The sequence below is a fragment of the Pleurodeles waltl genome, chromosome 4_2 (genome assembly GCF_031143425.1).
Source record: "Pleurodeles waltl isolate 20211129_DDA chromosome 4_2, aPleWal1.hap1.20221129, whole genome shotgun sequence".
NCBI lineage: Eukaryota > Metazoa > Chordata > Amphibia > Caudata > Salamandridae > Pleurodeles > Pleurodeles waltl.
In genome coordinates, this window is record NC_090443.1 from 942143242 (window position 1) to 942161861 (window position 18620).

General features: G+C 45.6%; 1 protein-coding gene across 2 annotated transcripts in view; it reads right to left on the reverse strand.

Annotated features, from left to right (window-relative positions):
- LOC138293502 (vitamin D3 hydroxylase-associated protein-like) overlaps positions 1-18620 on the reverse strand; it is a 731360-nt gene that overhangs the window by 78956 nt on the left and 633784 nt on the right. For both annotated transcript variants that reach the window (XM_069232741.1, XM_069232740.1), the window contains exon 12: positions 13829-13868. In XM_069232741.1, the coding sequence (XP_069088842.1) occupies positions 13829-13868 (40 nt within the window). The remainder of the gene's footprint in view (positions 1-13828; positions 13869-18620) is intronic.

The following is an 18620-nucleotide window of genomic DNA, read 5'->3' on the forward strand; positions in this document are numbered from 1 at the left end:
CATTGACGTGGGAGATGTACTGGTCCACCAGGAACACCAACTGCACTTTCATCGAGTGAAAGCTCTTTCGATTTCTTAACACCTGTTCATTTCGCCAGTGGGGGGAATAAATGCAATATGTGTACCATCAATTTCCCCAATAATGTTGGTGATATGTCCCATTGCATAGAAATCAGCTTTCACTGTGGCCAAATCCTCCACCTGGGGGAAAATGATGTAGCTGAGACATTCCTGCTGCCAAGCCCACTGTCACTTGCAAGGAGCCAGTTGCCAGGAAATGGAGCACTGATAGCACTTGCACAAGAGGGGGGATCCCGGTGGGATAATGGACAACAGAGATTAGGTCAGGCTCCAATTGGGCACACAGCTCTGTGATAGTGGCCTTGTCCAGTCTATAGGTGAGGATAATGTGCCTGTCCTCCATTGTTGCCAAGTCCACCAGGGGTCTGTACACAGTGGGATGTCTCCATCTCCTATTCATCCGCAGCGGTTGTAATCTATGGGGCAAAATGGTGAGCAGCTGGTCAGTATCTCATATTTCCAATCACTTCAATGCCTGTTGTGATTGTAACAGTATTTTGTTTGAGAGGTCCAAATGGTGCATATGTGTACTGTGTCGCAGTTAGGAGCCATGGCCTGCACCCCCCCTGAAATGGCGCCTGCCTGTCCTGTATGGGCCTGCTTACCCCCTTGGTAGCTTGGCACGAGCAGTAGGCTTAACTTCAGAGTGCTAGGTGTAAAGTATTTGTACCAACACACACAGTAATTTAATGAAAACACTACAAAATGACACAACACAGGTTTAGTACAATAGAAAATATTTATCTAAACAAAACCAAAACGACAAAAATCCACAACTCTCAAGTCAAGTTCTCAATTAAAAAGCGAAAAGAGTCTTCATGTAGTTTTAAACACACACTAACACTGTTGAAAATGTACCTCGGGTGCGTCAAAAATGACCCCGCACGGGTGAGTGTGCGTCAAAAAGGGCTTGCGATGCGTCTATTTCACTCACAAGTGAGACCTTGCGTCGTTTCTCCTTTCGTCGGGTCGGGCGCGTTGTTTCTTCTATCTGCAGGAGAGCAATGCATCGATCCATTCAGCACTCTCGGGACCGGGTAGGCCTTGCGTTGTTTTTACACACCCAGCGGTACTTGCGTCGGAAATCCAGCGCACAATGATCCGAAAACCACTCAGCCCGGGTTGCGATCTCACCAGCCTCCGTCAGCGATGCTGCGTGTCGTTTCTCCAGCTCCATGCGTCGATTCTTCGGTCGTGTTGCAGGCGAGCATCGATTTTCAGCCGCGAAGCCGGCGGCATGTCGATTTTCCAGCCACAGATTGGAGTTGCGTCAATCTTTTCCCTGCACGGTGTTCTGTGCGTTGATTTCTTCCTCTTAGGCTGGCAGGTTCTCCTTTCAGGGTCCCATGAACTGGATGGGCACCATAGGGCAGAGTAGGAGTCTTTCTAGAGACTGCAGGTGCCGGCAGACAGAACTCTTTGCTGTCCCTGAGACTTCAAACAACAGGAGGCAAGCTCTAAATCAAGCCCTTGGAGATGTTCACAAGATGGAAGGCACACAAAGTCCAGTCTTTACTCTCTTACTCTGGCAAAAGCAGCAACTGCAGGATAGCTCCACAAAGCACAGTCACAGGCAGGGCAGCTCTTCTTCCTCAGCTCTTCATCTCTTCTCCAGGCAGAGGTTCCTCTTGGTTTCCAGAAGTGTTCTAAAGTCTGTGGTTTTGGGTGCCCTTTTTATACCGATTTCCTAGAATTCCTAGGTTGTTGCAAAGTCTCTCTTGATTGTGAAATCCTGCCTTGCCCAGGCCAGGCCCCAGACACACACCAGGGGGTTGGAGACTGCATTGTGTGAGGGCAGGCACAGCCCTTTCAGGTGTGAGTGACCACTCCTCCCCTCCCTCCTAGCACAGTTGGCTCATCAGGAAATGCAGACTACACCCCAGCTCCCTTTGTGTCACTGTCTAGTGAGAAGTGCAACCAGCCCAACTGTCAACCTGACCCAGACAGGGAATCAACAAACAGTCACAGAAATTGTTTAAGCAAGAAAATGCTCACTTTCTAAAAGTGGCTTTTTCAAATACACAATCTTAAAATCAACTTTACTAAAAGATATATTTTTGAATTGTGAGTTCAGAGACCCCAAACTCCACATGTCTATCCACTCCCAAAGGGAATCTACACTTTAATCAGATTTAAAGGTAGCCCCCATGGTAACCTATGAGAGGGACAGACCTTGCTACAGTGAAAAACGAATTTAACAATATTTCTCTGTCAGGACATATAAAACACATTACTATATGTCCTACCTTAACCATACATTGCACCCTGCCCTTGGGGCAACCTAGGGCCTACCTTAGGGGTGACTTACATGTAAGAAAAGGGAAGGTATAGGCCTGGCAAGTGGGTACACTTGACAAGTTGAATTTACAGTGAAAACTGCACACACAGACACTGCAGTGGCAGGTTTGAGAAATGATTACAGAGCTACTTGTGTGGGTGGCACAACCAGTGCTGCGGGCCCACTAGTAGCACGTGATTTCCAGGCCCTGGGCATCTCTAGTGCACTTTACTAGGGACTTACTAGTAAATCAAATATGCCAATCATGGCTAAACCAATCAACCATACAATTTACACATAGAGCATATGCACTTTAGCACTGGTTAGCAGTGGTAAAGTGCTCAGAGTTCAAAAGCTAACAGAAACAGGTCAGAAAAAATAGGAGGCAGGAGACAAAAGGATTGGGGACGACCCTGCAAAATGGCAAAATCCAACAATACCCCTACATGCCGGCTGAGCAAGAGATCAAAATCCACAGCTAGGCACTTTCCAAAAAACATGGCAGTTTTCAATGTAAAAATGTGAAGTGTCAATGTTGCGTTTCCTCTCGCGGGCATTAGGCCTATCCACGCAAGTGAGGTACCATTTTTATTGGGAGACTTGGGGGGACACAGAACAGCAGAACAAGTGTTACTGCCCCTTGTCTTTCTCTACATTTTTTCCTTCCAAATGTAAGACGGTGTGTTAAAAAGACATCTATTTGAGAAATACCCTCTAATTCACATGCTAGTATGGGGACCCCGGAATTCAGAGATCTGCAAATAACCACTGCTTCTCAACACCTTATCTTGTGCCATTTTAGAAATATACTTCCTTGATACCTATTTTTCACTCTTTATATTTCACCAAATGAAATGCTGTATACCAGGTATACAAGGAAAACCCATTGCAAGGTGCAGCTTCTTTATTGGCTCTGGGAACCTAGGGTTCTTGATGAACCTACAAGCCCAATATGTCCCCACAATCAGAAGAGTCCAGCAGATGTAACGGTATATTACTTTTGAAAATCTGACATAGCAGGAAAAAGTTAGAGTAAAACCTGGAGAAAAATGTTTTTTTTTTCACATCAATTTCAATATTTTTTTATTTCAGCTGTTATTTTCTGTAGGGAAACCTTGTAGGATCTACACAAATGGCCCCTTGGTGAATTTAGAATTTTGTCTACTTTTCAGAAATGTTTAGCTTTCTGGGATCCAGCATTGGTTTCACACCCATGTCTGTCACTAACTGGAAGGAGGCTAAAGCGCACAAAATAGTAAAAATGGGGTATGTCCCAGTAAAATGCAAAATTGTGTTGAAAAATGTGGTTTTCTGATTCAAGTCTGGCTGTTCCTGAAAGCTAAGAAGATGGTGATTTTCGCACTTCAAACGCTTAATTCATGCCATTTTTAGGGGAAAAAAACCACAAGCCTTCATCTGCAGCCCTTTTTTCCCATTTTTTCTTGGTCTTCTCCAGGGGAACCCACAAACTCTGGGTACCTCTAGAATTCCTAGGTTGTTGGAAAAAAGGATGCAAATTTGTTACGGGTAGCTTATGTGGTCAAAAGGTTATGAAAGCCTATGCGCAAACTACCCCAAGCTAAAAAAAAGTCCTGACACCTGAGTGGGAAAAGGCCTGGCAGCGAAAGGGTTAATTCACAGGAAGGTTGGAATTTTTCTAAATTCAAATGAGGCCACACATCGTACTATATTTTGTTCAATGCACTTGCATTGCTACCACTAATCAATCTGAGGATACTAATTTTCCCCTTCAATTTAAAATGTCTTCACATTCATACAACGGTTTAACATTTTCAATTGCACATTTAGCTTCTTTATTTATATGCCTTTTATTCATTTGTTAAAAGTATTCATTTTCTAAGAAGTTGCGGCCCGCCTGAGTGGGCTTCGCAGACCCCTAAGGTCCCCAGACCCCACTTAAGAACCACTGCCTTACAGTACAGGGACACGCTCTCCAGGAATGTTCCTTGTATTAGGAGTGGAATACACACTTCTGTCTCAGTGAATCCATGTATGGAAATATGTACAACTAACATGCATTGTCAGCACTCCGTCCATCATCTTTTTGTGTTGCTAAAGTTGCCCTAAGTGGTAAGGGTATGCCTAGACGTGGGTCCCTTGCTCAGTGTGCCACTGGAATCAAGCTACCCTGGTTGAAGAAGGGTGATACCCTGAAACTGGTCCCAGGATGCTTGTTTCTGGTTCAGGGAGGACCTGGCCTAGCAGTTCAGGCTGGACTGTTCCCATGAAGAACAGGGTCAAGACTGATTTGCATATGGCTGGGTCCAAACTGGGGTGGTATGATGAGCAAAAGAACGATGGATTAAACCCAGATCTGTGACTGGGGGTGAGTGTTTGCATTGTCAGCACTCCGTCCATCATCTTTTTGTGTTGTTAAAGTTGCCCTAAGTGGTAAGGGTATGCCCAGACGTGGGTCCCTTGCTCAGTGTGCCACTGGAATCAAGCTACCCTGGCTGAAAAAAGGTGATACCCTGAAACCAGTCCCAGCATGCTTGTTTCAGGTCCAGGGAGGACCTGGCCTGGCAGTTCGGGCAGGACTGTTCCCATGAGGAACTGTTTCAAGACTGATTTGCATATGGCTGGGTCCAAACTGGGGTGGCATGATGAGCCAACGAACGATGGATTAAACCCAGATCTGTGACTGGGGGTGAGTGTTTGCATTGTCAGCACTCCGTCCATCATCTTTTTGTGTTGCTAAAGTTGCCCTAAGTGGGAAGGGTATGCCCAGATGTGGGTCCCTTGCTCACTGTGCCACTGGAATCAAGCTAGCCTGGCTGAAGAAGGGTGATACCCTGAAACCAGTCCCAGCATGCTTGTTTCAGGTCCAGGGAGGACCTGGCCTGGCAGTTCGGGCAGGACTGTTCCCATGAGGAACTGTTTCAAGACTGATTTGCATATGGCTGGGTCCAAACTGGGGTGGCATGATGAGCCAACGAACGATGGATTAAACCCAGATCTGTGACTGGGGGTGAGTGTTTGCATTGTCAGCACTCCGTCCATCATCTTTTTGTGTTGCTAAAGTTGCCCTAAGTGGGAAGGGTATGCCCAGATGTGGGTCCCTTGCTCACTGTGCCACTGGAATCAAGCTAGCCTGGCTGAAGAAGGGTGATACCCTGAAACTGGTCCCAGGATTTTTGTTTCTGGTTCAGGGAGGACCTAGCCTAGCAGTTCGGGCTGGAATGTTCCCATGAGGAACAGGGTCAAGACTGATTTGCATATGGCTGGGTCCAAACTGGGGTGGCATGATGAGCAAAAGAACTATGGATTAAACCCAGATCTGTGACTGGGGGTGAGTGTTTGCATTGTCAGCACTCCGTCCATCATCTTTTTGTGTTGCTAAAGTTGCCCTAAGTGGGAAGGGTATGCCCAGCCGTGGGTCCCTTGTTCACTGTGCCACTGGAATCAAGCTAGCCTGGCTGAAGAAGGGTGATACCCTGAAACCGGTCCCAGGATGCTTGTTTCCGGTCCAGGGAGGAACTGGCCTGGCAGTTCGGGCTGGACTGTTCCCATGAGGAACAGGGTCAAGACTGATTTGCATATGGCTGGATCCGAACTGGAGTGGCATGATGAGCAAAAGAATGATGGATTGAACCCAGATCTGTGACTGGGGGGTGAGTGTTTGCATTGTTGGCATTCCGTCCATCATCATTTTGAGTTGCTAAAGTTGCCCTAAGTGGGAAGGGTATGCCCAGTCGTGGGTCCCTTGCTCACTGTGCCACTGGAATCAAGCTAGCCTGGCTGAAAAAAAGGGTGATACCCTGAACCGGTCCCAGGATGCTTGTTTCCGGTCCAGTGAGGACCTGGCCTGGCAGTTCGGGCTGGACTGTTCCCTGAGGAACAGGGTCAAGACTAATTTGCATATGGCTGGGTCCAAACTGGGGTGGCATGATAAGCAAAAGAACGATGGATTAAACCCAGATCTGTGACTGGGGTGAGTTTTTGCATTGTCAGCACTCCACCTATCATCCTTTTGTGTTGCTAAAGTTGCCCTAAGTGGGAAGGGTTTTTTCAGACGTGGGACCCTTGCTCACTGTGCCTCTGGAATCAAGCTAGCCTGGCTGAAGAAGGGTGATACCCTGAAAACGGTTCCAGGATGCTTGTTTCTGGTCCAGGGAGGACCTGGCCTGGCAGTTCGGCTGGACTGTCCCCATGAGGAACAGGGTCAAGACTGATTTGCATATGGCTGGGTCCAAACTGGGGTGGTATGATGAGCAAAAGAACGATGGATTAAACCCAGATCTGTGACTGGGGGTGAGTGTTTGTATTGTCAGCACTCCGTCCATCATCTTTTTGTGTTGCTAAAGTTGCCTTAAGTGGGAAGGGTATGCCCAGACGTGGGTCCCTTGCTCACTGTGCCACTGGAATCAATCTAGCCTGGCTGAAGAAGGGTGATACCCTGAAACGGGTCCCAGGATGCTTGTATCCGGTCCAGGGAGGACCTGGCCTAGCAGTTCGGGCTGGACTATTCCCATGAGGAACAGAGTCAAGACTGATTTGCATATGGCTGGGTCCAAACTGGGGTGGCATGATGAGCAAAAGAACCATGGATTAAACCCAGATCTGTGACTGGGGGTGAGGGTTTGCATTGTCAGCACTCCGTCCATCATCTTTTTGTGTTGCTAAAGTTGCCCTAAGTGGGAAGGGTATGCCCAGACGTGGGTCCCTCGCTCACTGCCACTGGAATCAAGCTAGCCTGGCTGAAGAAGGGTGATACCCTGAAACCACTCCCAGGATGCTTGTTTCCGGTCCAGGGAGGACCTGGCCTGGCAGTTCGGGCTGGACTGTTCCCATGAGGAACAGGGTCAAGACTGATTTGCATATGGCTGCGTCCAAACTGGGGTGGCATGATGAGCAAAAGAACGATGGATTAAACCCAGATCTGTGACTGAGGGTGAGTGTTGGCATAGTCAGCACTCCGTCCATCATCTTTTTGTGTTCCCAACTAACATTCTCGACAGGTACTTGTTTCTTGTTCTTCATAGAAGACCCTTGTTAACTCTTGTTTAAATACAGACGAACTGATCACAATTACATTGCTGGTACGCCCGTTTCTTCATTTATTGTTTTCTTCTCAGCATTAATCCCCAAAACCAGACACTTGATTGATGCCTGTGAATTTCGTTCCCTGCTTTTATATATGTAACTACAGTATTTTGTTGTGTAATTGATCCCCTTGCTGGCTATTTGCTTTAGTTTACTCACTTGATTGAAATATAGGCCCGTATTTATACTCCGTTTGCGCTGAATTAGCGTCGTTTTTTTCGACGCAAATTCGGCGCAAAACTAACGCCATATTTATACTTTGGCGTTAGACGCGTCTAGCGCCAAAGTATTGGCAAATAGCGTCATTTTTTTGCGTGAACGCCTTCCTTGCGTTAATGAGATGCAAGGAAGGCGTTCCCGTCTAAAAAAATGACGGCGACGCAAATGCGTCGTATTTATACTCCCGGGCAAAAATCACGCCCGGGAGTTGGCGGGTCAAAAAACCCCGCATTTGCGCCACTATTTAACGCCTGGGTCAGGGTAGGCGTTAAGGGGCCTGTGGGCTCAAAATGAGCCCACAGGTGCCCTCCCCTGCCCCCAGGGACCCCCCCTGCCCCCCTGCCCACCCCAGGAGGACACCCAAGGATGGAGGGACCCACCCCAGGGACATTCAGGTAAGTTCACGTAAGTATAATTTTTTATATTTTTCAATTTTTTTTGGGTGGCATAGGGGGGCCTTATTTGTGCCCCCCTACATGCCACTATGCCCAATGACCATGCCCAGGGGACATAAGTCCCCTGGGCATGGCCATTGGGCAAGGGGGCATGACTCCTGTCTTTACTAAGACAGGAGTCATTTAAATGGCGTCTGGGCGTCGAAAAAATGGCGCAAATCGGGTTAAGACGATTTTTTAGCGTCAACCCGACTTGCGCCATTTTAAGACGCCCTAGCGCCATTTTCCCCCTACGCCGGCGCTGCCTGGTCTACGTGATTTTTTTCCACGCACACCAGGCAGCGCCGGTCTGCTTGCGCCGGCTAACGCCATTCCATAAATACGGCGCCCGCATGGCGCTTCGGAATGGCGTTAGACGGCGCTAAATTTTTTGACGCTAAACTGCGTTAGCGCAGTTTAGCGTCAAAAAGTATAAATATGGGCCATAATATGCAGAAACACAAGATCAGTCTGACAGCACTAATTTTCCGATTTAGTTGCATGTTCCTCGGCTCCTTTAGCACCAAACTACAGCATTCCCCTATAAACACACTTCAAACGGCCACTTGAACAAACATGTCCTTGATTTCCACACCCTATGAGCTCAGCTGGTTTTCCTAGAAACAATTTAAATTTCCCTGTTCTTTAGGTGTGAACTTGAATGTTTCACATTTCCTAATTACACACTCAAGGGCATATTTGTGAGCCCTTAGTGCCACTGCAGCGTCACTTTACGTGAGGCTCCAGTGGTGCTAGGCCCTGAACCGTATTTACAAGGTGGTGTTAGGCCACTTTTTGTGGCTTAACGCCATCTTGTAAATAAGGCCCCTTTGTTGGAGTGTGTCTTTTAAAAGCAATATTAACACGAAAAGCTTGCAATATATTGTGTAATGAAGCTGCATAGGAAATGTGTTAACATAGAAAATAATGCACACGTTTGAAATGTGCCCACGGAGAGTGGCCATCAATGTATACGAAGACTCATGAAACTTATTAGTGATGAACTAAGTATGTACTAATGTTTGAATTTGTATTAGCATATCATAATTAGAGTTATGTATTTGGGTTTTGCTAAATTAATTACTAGGCCTTAATTAGCGAGGGTCTGCCTGGTCTCATATTAAACTGTGTTTTTCTAACGTGCAATTTGCTGTCTTTCTGAAGGACACAAAGCTGTACTTTTCCAGAAGCTAGATATGTGTGTAGCTGTAGTACATTATTTCTCATGGGGCCCGACTTGCTCAAGGAGATATTCTTGCTGAATGCAACAGTGTAATTTGTAGCAGGTGCAAGGCTGCCTGGAGTAAGAGAAAACAATGGGACTACTGAATGGAGCGTAAAGTGTAACTTTTCTTACCTGACATTTCAACCGATGAAGACGTCAATAACGTGAGCCAAGCAACGACATGAGAACTGTGGTTTGTGGAAAATTCTAGTGAGGTGCGTGGAGAATTTTTGGACAGAGATAATGATGCACCAAATATTATCCAATGAGGAATTAGGAGTAAATTAGACAGTTTTGATATAACCGCATGACCCGAGGAGAAATCAGCCATTATTCGGACATTCTACTCTGAGCCATACTTTGCCATTGTTCTTTTGAGACTTTGCTGTTTATTCTTCCTGATACTTTAATCATCTTCTATCTAAGTCCTTACTGATACATACTTCTCTTCCATATGAGGGAAGAGCCTTATCCTTTAGCTATGACATACTGAGACTTTGTCTTGTCCTATCTTTGCTGATGGCGAATCGACTGATGTCCTGAGGACGAACACTGACGCTGCTTGCTGATTCGTTGGAGGGGTAACTATCTGATGAAAATTGTAATTGTCTGTTTGCCTTTTCTTTCTAGGTACCAACTGCTCTTTCGATAGAAGCCATAGTTAGATGTTTTCCAAATTTGTGTTTGCTAAATTTTTTTGCATAAAGCCCTACATGCTGATGCCAATTCGAGGTTAGTTAAGGTGTTCACTAATATTTGACACAACTAGACAAATGACTGGGTTCTTGCTTTGTTGAATCTTGTATTACTGTGACTTTGCTAAGCTGCTTCTTATTAATGGTGTGATAATGCTGAATACATATTCACTATGCATTGATTAATTGTGTTCTAATTACAAAGTTTGAAGAGTTACTAATGAGATGAATTGCTAATGAGATTAACGGAGATGATATTAGATAGTAACTAACAGGGAAATAAATATCCTAACACTTAACTAAATTGGTGTGGTTATTCATGACTGAAAGGTCATGGTGTGTTCACTTCTATTGATTCTTATTAAGTGTTATTGATTAGCTCAATGATTAGTTATTGTGAATATTGATTGAGTTATTGTCATATTCATTGTGATGCCAAAAAGATATTGCGTACTGGGAAGTCCCTGAACGTGGTCAAAGGGTTCATCAGCCTAGGCGTGTCTCCTTGTAAGTTTACTTATCAAGGTTCTGATGCGCTATCACCTTCACACGCAGAACTTTGCTTGGAAGGGGCATGCAATGGGTCTTGCTGTGGGCATGCCACAGCAGCACCCATTGCATTTTGATGCCGCCCCAGATTTCAAGTTTTCGTAAACCTGAGGCAGCGACAAAATCTAACGCCACCCCAGGGTTGGCATTAGAGTGACACAATGAGGAGGAATACTTTTATTCCTCCTTGTTTTTTGCTTTTTCTATGTGTGCTGCATTCTGCAGCATGCATAAAAAGAGCAAAATGCCGCACATGATTGTTTATGTGCGGGAAGCTGTCCCTTCCTGCACATAAACAATCATTTGAAAATGACCCTTTGGCATTTCTGTGTGTGCTGCATTCTGCAGCACACACAGAAGTGCCAAATCCCTATTAGTGATTGTTTATCTGCAGGAAGGGATACCTTCCCGCACATAAACAATCACACCCCTCAAGGCAGACATCGTTATACAATGGTGCAAGGATGCCTTTGTTGGCGATAGGCAGCTCAATTTAGCGCCAGCACAGGGTGGGGTGCACCGTATTCAAATAAATACGGCGCACCCCTGCATTTCTATATAACGCAGCTCGGCGCTGCCAATTGTGCCGCAGCACCGCGCGGCACCATTTTCTGTTAAATATGGACCTCAATATCTAGGTTTTAATGACCAAACAAAATTTCCCAGCAATACCTGCGTCGCATAGGATGCACTTAATCTGTGGCGCACCATGTTGCTCTGCTCATTTTGGCATACCATAGGCCGGCTCAGGCTTTGACTAATCCAACTGCAGTTTGCATCTAATCACAACAAAGAAAATTTACTTTTTTTTCCTAAGTACATCCCTTTCTGGGCCACCTGGCGCAAGTATTTTCCCACTTCCCAGGTCCCAGATGCCCTAAAATATATTCAGAACGTCCTGACTGATACAAGCCTGAGTACAGTAAGCAAACAATGATTAACTTATTCTTGCGTAGTTTAACTCTACATTGTACTTCAATTTATGTTTATTGGAACCTATTGCAATAGGCTAATTAATTACACTATGCATTCCAACAGCATTCCAAATATATTCTCATCTACTGCAGACAAATCCCCACGACAACATTCCCCAAATAAGAATGTACAGTAATTGCCTTCTGGGCTCCATCTACAAATCACCTCTTAACTCACACAAATTAACACTTTATTTTCACATTAGAGGTACTTAGGCGAGTTTAAAGTATCCAGCACCTCTGAGGTTATGTGCACTATGTACTAACGCCCTAGGTGATTCCACCTTGACTAGACCTTTTTGACACTCCCTTTTCCAAACATTAAGGTGTCATTTTTCTTGTGTTACTCAGGTTACCGTAAACACACAAACTCTGCAGCCCAGTGAGATCCTCTGCAAATACATTTTTCAGAACACCGAGTAAGTTGTTTCAAGACATTCCCACCCACATCCCTCATCCTATATGTAGCAAGAACCTTCTAATATCCTACTCCCTTTCCCCTTAGAATTCACCACACCATCTCCCCTCTAACACCGCCCTGAGGAGACTCCATAAATATTATAGATTGAAACACATCGATAGCACAGTTCAAGCTAAACTGGACCTCGAAGTAGAGTCTCTTAAGAGTGTTATATGGTCACCCAATTTTTAAAGATCAACTGAGAGTTTCTCATTTTTACTGAAGTCACAACCCATGCTTATCCAGTGTACTGGTGTGAAGGAGTGCTAATTAAAACGATGGATTTTTGTTATAATGCATTTGCATGAAGTGATACATACGACTGTTTGTTAAGTGTTCAACTACTGTCTTGCTCACTCTACTTGCAGTAGTAAAAGATTTCTGTTTGAATTTGAAGCCAAAGATTTTTTGTGTTATTATTTTTGTCATTTGTTAGTACAATATCTATTAAGTAAGCTTGAAATGTATATATACATTGTGAAATACTTTTTACCAAAGTAACTAAACAATTGTGTTCACTTCTTCACTTGATACAGTGGATTTGGTCACATTGCACATTTAGCTGTCACCCCATCACCCCGTCCCTTACAACTCCTTCCTAGAATACCAAGGCCCGTATTTATACTCCGTTTGCGCCGAATTTGCGTCGTTTTTTTCGACGCAAATTCGGCGCAAAACTAACGCCATATTTATACTTTGGCGTTAGACGCGTCTAGCGCCAAAGTATTGGCAAAGAGCGTCATTTTTTTGCGTGAACGCCTTCCTTGCGTTAATGAGATGCAAGGAAGGCGTTCCCGTCTAAAAAAATGACGGCGATGCAAATGCGTCGTATTTATACTCCCGGGCAAAAATCACGCCCGGGAGGTGGCAGGTCAAAAAACCCCGCATTTGCGCCACATTTTAACGCCTGGGTCAGGGTAGGCGTTAAGGGGCCTGTGGGCTCAAAATGAGCCCCCAGGTGCCCTCCCCTGCCCCCAGGGACCCCCCCTGCCACCCCTGCCCACCCCAGGAGGACACCCAAGGATGGAGGGACCCACCCCAGGGACATTCAGGTAAGTTCACGTAAGTATAATTTTTTATATTTTTCAAATTTTTTTGGGTGGCATAGGGGGGCCTTATTTGTGCCCCCCTACATGCCACTATGCCCAATGACCATGCCCAGGGGACATATGTCCCCTGGGCATGGCCATTGGGCAAGGGGGCATGACTCCTGTCTTTACTAAGACAGGAGTCATTTAAATGGCGTCTGGGCGTCGAAAAAATGGCGCTAATCGGGTTAAGACGATTTTTTAGCGTCAACCCGACTTGCGCCATTTTAAGACGCCCTAGCGCCATTTTCCCCCTACGCCGGCGCTGCCTGGTCTACGTGGTTTTTTTCCACGCACACCAGGCAGCGCCGGTCTGCTTGCGCCGGCTAACGCCATTCCATAAATACGGCACCCGCATGGCGCTTCGGAATGGCGTTAGACGGCGCTAAATTTTTTGACGCTAAACTGCGTTAGCGCAGTTTAGCGTCAAAAAGTATAAATATGGGCCCAAGACTCTTGACCACATCGTTTTTGGAGAATAACTCACCTCAATTATCCATTAGAGGTTTTTGCCCCTTTAAACCTAATTTATGTACCGCGGCATTTCCAGACCATGCCCCGATACAGTGATGTTATGCTTTTCTGCTTTTTTACCCATTTGTACGCAAAGGACACCTCGGGAAATCATTTGTAAAACTTGAACTTAAAGGCTTGCTGTTGTGGTGAGATGGTTGGGAACATGGAATACATTTAAGAATAGAGGCACGTAAAATGTGACATTTAAAGAGATAGTTAATGAACGATAATTAAAATTACACTACCTGTTGTTGTTTCTGGCTCTCCCACAGTGTCTTCACAGTCCTACATGTTTTTAAACACATTTGTAAATTAGATGTAATAATCACAGTATATATGATCCACCATGTTGTGGAACGGGGTATTAGCGAGACAATGCATTTTCATGTTTCCAGCACACCATGTATTCTAAAATAATCACATACTATCAAATGGACTGTACCAAGTGCTTACCGGAGACTGTACAGAGAGTTGAGATGACCTATATTGTTACAACAAATTGCAATCAATGTTTAAGACCATCATTTATAAAAGTGGGAGAAGGACACAAAAGGACATCAGTTTGAAAACAATCTGTATTAAGATGTAAACTTTTTTTAGGTTCATAGATTTACCTCGTAGGTAAGTAATTCCTTGGATGCATATATCATTTTAAAAATTAGATTTTCCCTAGTACGGGCTCTTGGAAATATTTCCAACAAAGTCTTAATTTGAGTTTAGCAACACGCCCTGACAATGTTTAATTCTCTTTTTTTATCTGAAGTATGAATCATTGTTAAGAACAGTCTGCCCTGAGCCGAAGTGAGTAGAGTGGTCTGCCAAAAATACTACAGACCAAATCACTGCAACAAACTCTACGTTGCATGTAAGTTAAGGTCCACACTACACCGTGCTCTTGGTCCTCTTCCTGTGAAGTTTCTGCTTTTTTTTGTGGCACGTTTCCTACTTATTTCTACTTATTCCTCAAGGTGTTCATGGAATGGCATTGCCAATCATCCAGAAGTTATTTAATTCGTGTAAACTGGGTGTGACCTGAATTACTAGAAACTTTAGGGTTCATTTGTTGGATATGATCTTTCAACTGCATAAAAACGTTTTTGATTGACATCTCGTTTGTACACTACTTAATGGATCTTAATCTAAAAAAAAACCAGTAGTAAACGTGTACCTTCATGTTTGAAACCCCACACTGATGAAGTTTTATGACAGTTTGGATTTCAAAAATACTTTTCCAGGTTCAGTTTACTAAACCGATCCATAGCAGCTTTGCAGAAATAGTGATAAAAGGGTTTTAATGAACTATTTTTACTCAGGAAACAATGCACATAAGTACGTTTTAGCAAGACAAAATACACCAAGCACAAAAGCACTCACTACTTTTTCTCCTTCCTTCCTCCATGTGGAAAGAAAATTCTCTCAGAGGCAAATATCTTTTCCCTGGGACCATTCCCTTTTTGACAAATGCTCCCTTGTCCTTGCCACAAAGATAGTGAGCCTTGACCTCCCTCACCGGACTAAATGCCCCAAGATTTCTAGGATAGGAAAGGGTTAAAGAATGGTTTGTGAACGTCCCAATACGTCTATTTTTGGGGGGTGTTAATATATTTCAAGGGCTTTTCTGCCCTGGAATGTCCACTGCTGTCCCACAGGAGGACTTATATTCAGATGGAAATCTCTGCGTGAGTAGGACAAGTTACTTCCCCTCGGTAACGCCTTATCTGGTATAGACAATATCTAATTGCCGATTCCTTACCTTAGAATTTCTCCTAGGCGTCAGTCTGGATCCAGAAATTTTTCTCGAGCAGTACCCCTGCGTGCTATTAGGTAGCATTGATCGGTTTTGCGTCCATTGTTGGCTCTGTCAACGCTAGATATGTCGTTGCGGGTCCTATATAGGTGCCACCTGGGCACTCTGACATCAGTTTCTTTTCACAACTTTCCACGCCCGAAGTGCAGAGCCATTAAGAAACTGGCTACTGGTGCGTCAAAATTAAGGCCCTAAGGCCCTGAAAGGGGAGTCCCTGTCCCTAGAAATCATTTTGTAGAGCGGGGAGGATGGGTGGGTCGGTAAGGAATCGGCAACTAGATATTGTCTCTACCAGATAAGGCGCTAGCGAAGGCAAGTAACTTGACCATCTGATAGAGACATCTAGTTGCAGATTCCTTACCCTAGAATGGATACCCAAGGAATACCATCCCCAGAGGTGGGTCTGTGAACTAAGATCCTAGTAGGAAGTCCTACAGGCCCAAATGGGCAAAGTACCCATCCCTTCAGACCTGACTGTCCAGGCAGTAGTGTTTGGTAAACATGTGCAGAGATGCTCATGTTACTGCCTGACAGATGTCAAGGACTGAACTCTGCGTGCGGTAGCTCTGCTAGAATGAGCATGCAAACCTTCAGGTGGTTGCTTCTTGTCCAGTGCATAGCAGATTTTAATGCAGAGTATGACCCATCAGGAGATGGTCCGCTCGTGCACTGCCCGACCTTTCTTCGCCCTCACATAATCGACAAACATATGATCATCCATCCAGAACTCTTTTGTATGATCAAAGTAGAACAGCAACAGTCGTTTTGGGTCCAAACAGTAGAGTCTCTCCTTTACCTTAGGAGGATGTGTGGGTGGGTGTAAAAAGTAGGTAAGGTGATGGATTGGACTACATGAAAGGGTGTGACCAGTTTTGGCATAAAGGAAGCCCTAGTGCGAAGCACCACTTTGTCAGGAGCTCACTCGCCCTCTGGGCAAATGTAATGGCCACAAGGAAGGCTGTTTTCAAAGTGAGAAGCCTGAGAGGACAATTGTAGAGAGGTTTGAAAGGTGCGCACATCAGAAATGTCAAGACCATATTTAAATCCCTCTGGAGTATAATGAATGGGGATGGGGGAAACATGTGAGTAAGACCTTTGAAGAACCAAGTAACAACAGAAGACTTAAACAAAGAAGATTGATCAAGCAACCTCAAAAACACAGATATAGGAGGTAGCCTTTTAGACTTCCCAAATCAGAGCGCTGCTGGGCCAGAGAAAGGATAAGGACATCAGAAAGAGAGAAAGAGAGGTAGAAAAGGGGTCAACAGACTTGTCTTGTCTGTGCACTATGCCACAATTTATTCCAACAACACACACATACCATTTTGGTGGAGGGACCCCTGTCTGACAAGATTATGTTACAGACTTCAGGCAGAAGGTCACAATCTGTCAACTGTCGCCGCTCAGTCTCCAGGCAAGAAGGCGGAGTTTGGACAGGTTCGGGTGGAGAATGTTCCCCAGCTGTTGCAACAGAAGATCATCCCGAAGGGGCACTCTGATCATAGGATCAATGGCCATGCTCAGTAGCTCGGGACACCAGAATCTCTGTGCCCAGTCTGGAGCAACAAGAATGACTTTGGTCCTGTCATTCTTCATTTTCTTGAGTACTCTAGGCAGAAGTTCTATGGGCGGAAAGGAATACAGGAGGCCTGAGTTCCATTCAAGACGAAAAGCATGGCAGCGCGGTTCACGGCTTGGAAACTCCAACATGCAATACTTCTGACATTGCACATTCTCTGCGGAGGTGAACAGATCTAACCAAGGCTCTCTCCACTGCTAAAGGAGACCTTGCGCCTCCTCCGGATGTATATTGCATTCTTGATCTACTAAGCATTGTTGGCTGAGTTTGTCCACTCTTGCGTTCAGAGAGCCCATCGGATGTTGAACCACCAGGGATATGTCCTGTTATCCCAGCATGTCCAGAGCCTCCTGACAAAGGTTACATGACCCTGTCCTGCTTGTTGCAGTACCACATGGTGGTGGTGTTGTCTGTGAACACCAGCACTACTCTTCCCTTGAGAGAGGGTTGAAATGCTTTAAATGTTAGCCTGATCGCCCAGAGCTCCAACAGGTTGATGTTTAGTCCAGACTCTGCTGGAGACCAGATATCTCTGACCTCCATCTGTCCCAGATGGCTGCCCCATGCCAGGAGTGATTTAACTGACACTACAGTGAACTCTGTTTGGGAAAGAGAGAGGGATCTGCCTCTGACCCAATTAGGGTTCGTTAGCCCCCACTGCAGATCTTGCACAGTTCCCGCAGAGATCTGTACCATGTCAGAGCAATTCCCCTGATGCTCCACCCACTGGAACATCAGGTCCCACTGCAGAACCCCGCATATGCCATCTGGCATGATTCATCAACATGATGCTGGAGGCCATAAAGCCCAGCAGCCTCAGGATCATTCTCAACGAAATCCAGGATGGAGGCTGAAATATTGGTATCATAGCCTGAATATCCTGGGCTTGCCACTCGGGAGGATAAGCCCAAAACCGCACTGGGTCCAGAACAGCTCAGATGAAAGGGAGCGTCTGAAAAGGAGCTGGGTGTGACTTCAGCACATTGTTTGTGAACCCCAGTGAATGCAGGAGGTCGGCTGTAGTCTGGGATGAGCTTGCCTTCAACATCCAGTTGTTGAGGTAAGGGAAGACTGAAACCCCTGACCTGCGCAGATGAGCTGCAACCAATGCCATCACCTTGGAAAACAGTCGAGGGGCTCTGGCAAGGACAAAGGGGATCAGATTGAACTGAAAGTGCTTGTGGCCCACTGTGAACTGCAAGTAATGTCTGTGGACAGGTAGGACGGGAATGTGGAAATAAGCATCCTGCAAGTCCAACACTACAATCCAGTCTCCTGTGTCCAGGGCAGATAAAACTTGAGCCAGAGTGATCATTCTGAACTTCTCATTCCTGAGAACGGACTAAGGTCCTCATTTCAACATTGGCGGTGAAAGCCGCCTACCGCCGCAGCGACGGCCGTCAAGAAGACCGTTGTTGCGGCTACCATCCATTTGCCAAGTTCTGACCACAGACGGATTTACGCCACAAGAAGGGGAGAAATCCATCTGTGGCCATACTGGCGGATGGTGGTAAGGTGGTGCTGCTACCACCAGCAGCGCCATGCCAGTAGAACTCCGCCAGCCGTATCATGACACATGATACGGCCTGGCAGTATTCTGCTGGTGGGCGCTGCTGGCAGTAGCAGCGCCTTGTCCACTTCCCTGCCAAAA